This window comes from Bidens hawaiensis, unplaced genomic scaffold, assembly GCF_021521415.1.
Source record: "Bidens hawaiensis isolate Kalapana, Puna unplaced genomic scaffold, B.hawaiensis_p1.1 tig00019083_1, whole genome shotgun sequence".
NCBI lineage: Eukaryota > Viridiplantae > Streptophyta > Magnoliopsida > Asterales > Asteraceae > Bidens > Bidens hawaiensis.
This window is the reverse complement of record NW_027492899.1, coordinates 304,715-313,698: the sequence shown is the minus strand read 5'-3', so window position 1 is coordinate 313,698 and position 8,984 is coordinate 304,715. Positions and strand designations below refer to the sequence as shown.

Here is an 8,984-nt window from a genome sequence, read left to right as displayed (position 1 = left end):
CATGACACCAAATACCTATTTATACTAGTAGTGGGGTGCTTGGGGGAGCCAAAAAAACGGCTATTTTTGACCCCCACGGTCAAAAAACGGCCAAAAAAAACGATTTCCAACGGCTATATTCGATCCAACGGCTAGAACCGGTTAGGAACCGGTTCCGGTTCGGTTCCGGTTCCTACCCGCCCCCACTCAGAAATGCAAGAACCGGTCACGGATCATCGGGTTGAATCAGATAGGGTCCGGTTCCTACAAAAAACGGGTAGGAACCGGTTCGGGTCCACCGGTTCGGTTCCAGAAACCGGTTTCGTTGAACATCACTATACACGCTTCTTCAATTCTTTTCTTTCAAACTGTTTTATGATCATTACTTTAGATACCATGATGTCCAAACATCATACTTTATATTATGAGCAAATAAGTTGGTACACTGTTTGTAAAGATTAACCGGTGAACAAAGTTTGTCGTATATTTTTTCATGTGTCACACCATATCATATGTACATATAGCTCTATAACCTATACCATTATCATCAATAGTTCAACAACACAACAATTACAACAATAAAACAAATTGATATAAATAATAATTACACCCCACATGCTTCTTGTCAATAATCTATAAAATTGTCTACTTGATATTATTCTTTCTCTCAGATTTAATTGCCTCATAAGAAGTCATAATTTCCTTGAACCTTGCTTCAGCAACCTCTGCAAACAACACCAAGCATCCTTAAATTCATAGCAATTACGTAAACAACCAAAAAACCTTAATAAATAACCAAACATCCATAAATTCACAATATCTTTATTCAAAACACTTTCTTATATGACCAAGCATCCTTCAATTCATAATAATTTCTTAAGCAACCAAACATCCTATTTTTATTCATGAGTAAATGTTTATATATTCCAATAATGAAAGGAAGTAGTTGGCACCTTTGTTTTCCTGATTTTGATCAGGGTGATATTGCTTCGCCTTGCTATGAAATGCAGTCTGCATTATGCAAAACATTTTTCAATATGTAAGAAAATGAAATTTACATGAATAAGCAAGTAAATCTATTTACCTTAATTTCATCATCCGTGTATGGTGTTATCCTTGACCTATTGCAAGAAAAAAACAGAAACATATATAGATACGTTTGATTAATGAAGAAAATAATGGCTACAATAGAAATAAAGTATTAGCATAAACATATAACTAACATATATAGCATAATTCATATTTTTGGTTCTTTATAATTACTCTGATAAACAACTTTCTAAGTTTTATGGTTTGACTTCTAAGTATTTTTATGAGTGTTTGCAGGATATATCACCTCAACGATACATTATAGAACACAATGATAATGTTTCTTCATCGAGTTGTGTTTTATATAAAATATGCAGATAAAACTTGCATACTCTACATACATACATATCATATATACGGGCTGCATGCAAGATTTAGTGTTTTTGAAGGTGCTAAATTCAAGCACCCCATGACTGAAGCTTCCTTGTGTAATGAATAGTGTTTATAGTCCTTAAATTACTAAGATTGAGCTGCATTTAAGTCTTACTTTAAGTGCAAGCACACAGTTGTCACGGTTTACATTAAAAAAAAAAAAACACTCCTACGTTGTCAAACGCAGACTCAACGCATTAAGGACTCATCTGTCACCTTCACACAAGGTGCAAAAGATAGTGACGCCAATGATAATATACATATATATAAGGTATAAAATTTTAATACTTCTTCCCAAATATAATAAAAAAAATCCAATATTATAAAATAGAAGTCATATAAGTAAACACTTCAAAGCCCAACTACACCTGGCAAGGTCATACTGCATTCGGGTCACAATGGGTACCGGTAAAAAGGCGTGGTTCTAAAATGCTCTCTTTGGTTCATTAGTTGTATTTGAATCTTGATGCAATTGACAAAACTAAAAATCAATACATACGAAAAACTGACATATGGCTACCTCTCGAGACCCAATACGGCATAGTGATGAGACAAGGAATTATTTGCAGGCTGAGCGTGAAGAGTGTCCTTAAAATTACTCCAACTTCCATAACTTGAATCGGTTTTCCAATACCAATCGTCCCTTGGAAAATGTTGATAATATTGATAATATTGATCATAACTATCATCCCTCCACCTCTCATACGCCCTTTTATGCTTATTCTTCTCCCTATTGAACACACTTTGCATCCGCCTTATACGAGCCTATAAACACAACATCAAACATTATAAAGATCTTTAACTCATTCCTTCGTATAATCCAACAATATAGGTTTTTTTAATAATATATAAAAAGACACACACCACTCTCTCCATCTCATCTTCATACTCCTCCTGCATGCGACGTGCGTACCTTTTCCTAGCTTCGTCTTGAAAACTTGATCGGGAATAACCACCACTCGAGCTACCGCCTTTAAATGATGACGAAGATGATGACTGTGACGTTGTAAACTTTTTGTCAAGAAATAAAACATGTCAGTTTAACAACCGAAGTAAGATATTGAAGACTTATCAACTTAGGGGTGTCAATCAGGTTGGGTTAGCGGATTCCAGGTTTTAACGTCTAGCTCGAACACGACATGTGTATTTTTATTTGTGTAACCCGAACACGACCCGCTTAACCTATTTATCTTGTGCCAAATGGTTTGGCGGGTTGATGGGTATTAAACTATTAATCAAGTTGTAAACGTGTTAAACGGATCGGTGGGTTTTATGAAACAAGTTAAACGGATTAGTGAGTCTACCTGTTTAACTAAACAAGTTAGCAGGTTGACCTATTTAACTAAACGGGTTAAACATGTCAATCAAACACGGCCCGTTTAACTCATTGATTAAAACGTGTCAAATGATTTGGGAGTTGGTAGGTAATAATATCAAGTCATAAATGTGTTAACCGGGTTGTAAAAAACGGGTTAACTAAACATGTTAAACAATTAAAACAATGAGATACCTGAGAATGAAACCAATCAGCGGACCTCCTAAGTTGACTAACCTAACAAATTGTTACAAATGAAAGTATATCAATTACAAATAATTGTACTGTATGTATAATATAATAAAACCCTAGTAGAACAAGAAAGGAATAAGAGCATACGGCGAAAGCAGTGACAGTAACTCCGATTAATCCGAATACGAGGATTCCCCAAAGCCTCATGTCTTCTTCCTTTTGATTATTAGATTGAGGCGTTCTTGTACCTTTGGTCTCGTGGCTGTTCATGTTGGTGTCTTCAGACATTATAAAATTTCAACTGTTTTGGTTGTTTGGATTTATTTGACGACAGTGAAAGTGAAACCTCAAAATCATAATTGGTTCTCGTAGTCTTTTGTCTCCGATGAAAGGCGGTGGTGGACTGGTGGTGTTAGAATATGTCAATTTATGTACGTGGTCGAAAGCTGCACACGATTTTATGTTCTTTCTATTTCTAATTCTCGAATCAGCATAAAACTGAGAAACTCGTTTATTAGGCTATCCCATGGACAGATACTTTTCGGTATCAAGTTTTTAGTTTTCAGTATTGGTATGGTACCGGTACAGTTAGTTACAATACGGTATTTCCTGAATTTTGCACGAAATAGTGGTACCGAACGAACATTTCGGTATTGGTACCAAGTATTTCAAATTTTCGGAATCAGTACTGGTACCATCCCAAGCTCATCCCTATGTTATCCATTATACACACTATAGAGGCTCACACGGGCTGCTTGCGCGGCTCAAATGATGCCTTGCGAACACCGCAGTGGCGCACCTACCATCTACGCAGTGGCGCACATGAGGGCACCATGAAGCTTATTCCCATTTTGTGACCCCACCACTTACAACCTCACTTAATCATATATATAACTTTTAAAAAATATAAATAAATAAAATGATAGAGAATTGAGTATAACATGAGTTGAATGATGAAGAAGAGGACGATGTGATACTGATGTGGCGTGACGAATGATAGAGAATGATGATGGGTGACCCATAATACATGTGTAAACTCAATTATTCAATTCATTTAAGTCCATTTTTATATATATTTCTTTCACAACTCAATAAAATGATTTACAAAATTTAATTGTTTAAACCTAATATAAAAACCATTTTAGTTAAGACCCAAATTTTTTCTCGTCTTTGATTCAAAACTTTTAATAATTATCAAGGACGGCCCTGGTAGCCATGATTATAATATGCATGTCCCTTTTAGACAATCTGATCATCTAAATTCTAAAAGACTAATAATGTGTTATTATTGTGAGGGAATATGTCATATGTGTATGCTCTTTGGTTTATTTCAATCGGGTCTATAGTTTGTTTATTGAATAAATTTTTTAATAAGGTTTAAAAATTTTAATAGTAAGAAATATGTACTAAAATATCACAATAGATACTTTTTAACAAACTGTGTGTCTTATACCTACGGGTAATTACATGACGATTAAATGTACTTATAAATCCCAATGGATAATTTTCAACAAATTAATATATATATATATGTGTGTGTATAAACCTATACTCATGGGTAGTTCCATGACACATAGCTATCGGGTGTTGGCTCGCATACAAGAAATGATTTACGATGGACATGAAATTACCAATATTTGTTTTAAGAAATGCCGGACAACCGGGGTAATGACATACGAATCATTATGTAACTTATGTTAATCATGTTTGATCATCAATTCATCTTTCAAATCTATCTTATTTGTCCCCTTATTTATGCATCCTACTAGCTTTGATATATTTATACTACTATGCCAGAACAATGACAAAAGATCATTAAGAGATCACAAACTCTTCATAGATAACCAATTTGATAACTAATGTAACTATGTCTTGATAATTTAGATGGATTGTAGTTGTTGTAGAAGTAACCACGTCGATAGGGCGATTCGCAAGTGTAGCCATGTTTGTAATGTGTTCTCTTCAGAGTTCAGACAATCTCATCATCTAAAAGACCAATATTGTGTTATTATTGTGAGGGGATATGTGTATACTCTTCGCCTCTTTGGTTTATTTCTATCGGGTCTAAAGTGTGTTTATCGAATGAAATTTCAACGGGGTTTAGGCATCGGAAATGGTTACCTAATTTATAAAATTCGAAATAAAGTTAACTTTATTTTTTAAATAAAACATGAATTTCTCGTTACAAAGATAAAAGATATCAAGATCTCTAGTTTATCTCAACCACCCAATTAAATTTGTCTTCGGTCTTCCCATGTTGAATCCCTACTAGTGTTTTGTACAACTTCTGACTCACCAACTCATCACCGGTTTTATACTCCACTCTACAAACATAAAAACACAATAACTTAGGAGGTAAACAAAACTAATAATAATTTATGAAATATTGTAAGTATTTTTATTCTTTACCTTCGATCATTGTATGTTACGCTACCAACAGTAGCAACACTAACGGCTGTTCCAGTAGTGAAAACTTCGTCGGCTTCCATTAATTCATCTACCGTAACCAGACGTTCCTCAACCTATAACATTTGAAACACTTTAGACTATTATAGAAAATACATCTAACTATATACAACTTTTACCTTGTATCCTAAATCACTTGCAATATCAATGATGCTCTTTCTAGTGATTCCTTCAAGAATTGTGCCTACTGTTGCTGGAGTTGAAATAACATTTCCCTATACACAGAATGAATATTTAGTTAGATATATAAAGTGACATTCATTACAAATTTTTAAATTTGTGAAGACTTACCTTAACAAGGAAAATATTACAAGAACTAACTTCTTCGATGTACTTTTTATGAACCGAATCAAGGTATACTACATCGGAGAACCCTTGTTCCTTTGCTCTTTGTATAGCTTTCATTACCTACACAATCATAAGTCATGTGCTTAATTTTAATATACTACCTGACTAGTGTTTAAAAACGTGAAGATAATAAGTTGTGTTTCAACCGGGGCATAATTGGTTATACTTTTGACGCCTCCTGCCCCACCACGAGTTGCACGATGAAACTCATTGTTAACGTATAAGTTCAATGGTGCCGTACCCTCCTGAATTTTTGTAAGCCAAGATCGTATAAATGCAAAGTTTAGTTTCATATATTCAAGAAAAACAAGTAATCAAACATTATGTGAAATGAGGAATAAATACCTTAAAATAATTGCCTACTGGTGAGGCATATACTAAGAATGTGTACTCAGGAGCAGGAGATACACCTAATGTTGCCCCACTTCCAATAAGCAAAGGCCTAAGATATAGTGATCCTTTACCTGGTGGTGGAATCTATAACAAAACAATGTTAAATTTTAGAAACAAATTGTTATAAGATTTGTCAAAAGCTAAAACTTTAATCTTTCAAAATTATTAAAAGTTCATTATTTTGTTATTTTTTTGAGTTTCAATTTATTTAGTGTTATCTCGGAAAGTGAAATACCCATCGTTTGTTCGCTATAGTCGTTTGTTTAACTGCATCTACAAATTGTTGTACTGATGGAGCTTGCATGCACATTCTCTCCGCTCCAATTTGCATACGGATTGCATTTTGATCTGGTCGAAATAGCAAAATCCGACCGTCTTCTCCCCTGAAAGCCTTAGTGCCTTCGAAAATCCCCTGTGCCACCAGTTCTTTTAGTTATTGATATTGTTATCATTATCATTATCACAATAAGAAAAACTCTAGTATATCTATACAAAATGCCGCAGTCGTATCCCCTCTTTTCTTCTAGAAAAAAACTTTAACACGGACGATAAATTACCTGGCCATAGTTTAGAACTCCAGCAGCCGGGCTTAATTCGACGTTGCCATAATCGGTCACTTGGCCTTGCTCAAAAGTGTTGTTCGATGTGCATTTAGACTTGTACATGTAATCGGTTCGGGTCAAACCAAAACCCAAGTTGTTCCAATCAACATCAGCATATTCTTCGTATCTGAAAATAAAAAAAATAAAATTTAGATATAAAAATGAAGGTGAAAGGTATTAATTTTACGAACGGGCGAAAATTGTTAATAACTTTTCATTTTATATATTAAGAAAAGTATAAAAAACCCTATATATCACTTATTAATTACCTGATCATAGGTTCACTTTCTCTAAGCGCAGAAGCAGCCTGTGCTGTTAAGGATCTTGCTGCAACCTTATTAATAACAAAACCACAAAGTCAAATTTAGGTTTAATTCATACGCTTATTAAGTAAACATAATAATTGTAAACAGGCTTTACGACTAGTTCGTTTAAGCCTTTGATTGTAGTTTTGTACTTTTTGGCCCGTTTCCGGTTTCTCTTGGCCCTGATCAATCATACCCGATGGCATGGGTGTTACTGAATTCAACGTATCAAATTGTTAATTTATTTTGGTTGTTTAATGAGCAAAAGCTAAGTTAGTTCAACATAAACTCAGGCTCGAGTTCATAGCTACGCTCGATCTTAGTATACTTGATCCGAGATATATGGACTGAATTTAAAATAACTAATAAATATTAAAAACTTAAGGGTTGTTTGGCAACTTTGTGTTGAACATGAAGAGGTCTGATAGATTAACAGATAACCTCTAAATCGTTCAACTAATTTTTAAAACTTATCCATTAAGAGACTCCATGAATCATTAAGATGTGTCTTCAAGCTAACTAAACATATTCCAAGTTTAACCGATTTAAAAATAGTCTTTTAATGGAATCATTAAAATGCTATTAAACAGACCCTGAGTGAGTTTTGTTTGAAATATATATCTCATAATTTTCAAAAAATCCCACTTGACTTCTGCAACAATTTATATCAAGTTGTTCTGATTTGACTTTGTCATTCTTCGGTTATCAATTATATTATTTTAAAATAACTTTTGATTTTGTAACTATTAACGGATCGATGATTCGGATTGCAAAAATCCCGGATCACGTGCCAGTTTCATGGGAAAAAAGAAAAATAAATAAATCCAAAACTAATAATAATAATAATAATAATAATAATAACAACAATAACAATAATAATAATAATAAATAATAATAATAACAACAACAACAACAATAATAATAATAATAATAAAAGCTTCTTCAAACATATTATCACAACGACATGCTATACAAACTCTCACCTACAATATCCTTATTTGAATCACATCATACATACAATTTGTTTATTGAAATTGGAAATGAGATATTAATGAAATGTGGTTTACATACGCAGAAGAAACATCGGGTCGTTCTTCTCAAAATCTAGTACGAAATTAAGCGTAAACACGTATCTTAATTTCCTCAAAATCTCCATTAAAATGGAGATTAATAAACAAACATGATTATTGATTGTAAAAATAAAAGACAACAAAATATTTTTTTTTAAATGATACCTTTGACGAAGAAATCTGAATCATGCGACGAAGGATGGGACTTGATCGAATCATCGTGTCGGATGTGTCGAAAAATTGAAACCAGAGAAAAATATGGAGAACTCAAGAATGAAAGTGATTTGAGGAAGTAGAAGGTTTGGTTGGCATTTTATAGGACGTGAGCACCGTGTTGTCACCATATTGTTAATTACCGAATTGTTTAATAAATTATGGAATGATCTACTATTGACTTAAATTGTAATCTAATATATTAATATATTAATACATATAAGAATCACTCGTTCTAAGTATGGGTATTAATTTTTATCACCACATGATATCGAATATGATGCTTAATAATCTAATATGATATGGAAATAGTTAGTTTAATAACTTAAGTGGCTTAGCTGTAAAATATATTTAATAAATGAATTGGTGTTAAGGGTTTAGGTTGAATTGAAAAGTAGATACATCAATTCGTTGATACGATCAATATTTGTATAAGAAACAAAAATTTTAATAGAAAGGTATAAATTTAGAGTATGAATAACTTTAATAACTCTAAAAGTGTTTTTCGTCAAACGTACTTATTGATTTTTAAAAAATAGTTTTTAAAAATCGTTGGCTTAACTTTTGTGGTGCGAAAAACCAATAAATTAACAAATTGTTTTTTTAAAAGTATTTTGGTACGCTCGTTTGTGGAGTTTTA

The 8,984-nt window shown here is 33.0% G+C and overlaps 2 protein-coding genes across 4 annotated transcripts; both read right to left on the bottom strand.

Annotated features, from left to right (window-relative positions):
- Positions 1-506: 506 nt before the first annotated feature.
- On the bottom strand, positions 507-3,309 carry LOC143557693 (uncharacterized). Of its 3 annotated transcripts, none has more exons than XM_077046700.1 (7): positions 3,095-3,309; positions 2,951-2,992; positions 2,305-2,451; positions 1,961-2,205; positions 1,064-1,100; positions 933-990; positions 507-704 (listed from the first exon to the last, which is right to left on the bottom strand). In XM_077046700.1, the coding sequence occupies exons 1-7, from the start codon at positions 3,233-3,235 to the stop codon at positions 625-627; spliced, it is 750 nt and encodes a 249-aa protein (XP_076902815.1). In that variant the 5' UTR covers positions 3,236-3,309; the 3' UTR covers positions 507-624. The 3 variants fall into 3 exon arrangements, with proteins under 3 accessions (XP_076902815.1, XP_076902816.1, XP_076902817.1); XM_077046701.1 differs by having other exon boundaries at positions 2,305-2,436; XM_077046702.1 differs by lacking the exon at positions 2,951-2,992.
- Positions 3,310-5,100: 1,791 nt separating this feature from the next.
- On the bottom strand, positions 5,101-8,582 carry LOC143557704 (branched-chain-amino-acid aminotransferase 2, chloroplastic-like). Its single transcript, XM_077046712.1, has 10 exons — positions 8,297-8,582; positions 7,026-7,090; positions 6,712-6,883; positions 6,390-6,566; positions 6,107-6,238; positions 5,908-6,006; positions 5,705-5,821; positions 5,533-5,628; positions 5,357-5,469; positions 5,101-5,271 (listed from the first exon to the last, which is right to left on the bottom strand). Exons 1-10 carry the CDS (start codon positions 8,348-8,350, stop codon positions 5,157-5,159), a joined length of 1,140 nt encoding a protein of 379 aa, XP_076902827.1. The 5' UTR covers positions 8,351-8,582; the 3' UTR covers positions 5,101-5,156.
- Between the last annotated feature and the right edge of the window lie 402 nt (positions 8,583-8,984).

Bases quoted from the DNA above. Each gene is read 5' to 3' on its own strand.
- LOC143557693 (XM_077046700.1), bottom strand. From the start codon at position 3,235: ATGTCTGAAGACACCAACATGAACAGCCACGAGACCAAAGGTACAAGA. The intron at 2,452-2,950 runs GTATCTCATTGT...CTTGACAAAAAG, and splicing joins CTGATTGGTTTCATTCTCAG to TTTACAACGTCACAGTCATC. The intron at 1,101-1,960 runs GTAGCCATATGT...TTCTTGCAATAG, and splicing joins GCCGTATTGGGTCTCGAGAG to GTCAAGGATAACACCATACA.
- LOC143557704 (XM_077046712.1), bottom strand. From the start codon at position 8,350: ATGATTCGATCAAGTCCCATCCTTCGTCGCATGATTCAGATTTCTTCG. The intron at 5,629-5,704 runs GTAAGTCTTCAC...TTCTGTGTATAG, and splicing joins GTAATATTTTCCTTGTTAAG to GGAAATGTTATTTCAACTCC. The intron at 5,470-5,532 runs GTAAAAGTTGTA...CAAATGTTATAG, and splicing joins CAAGTGATTTAGGATACAAG to GTTGAGGAACGTCTGGTTAC.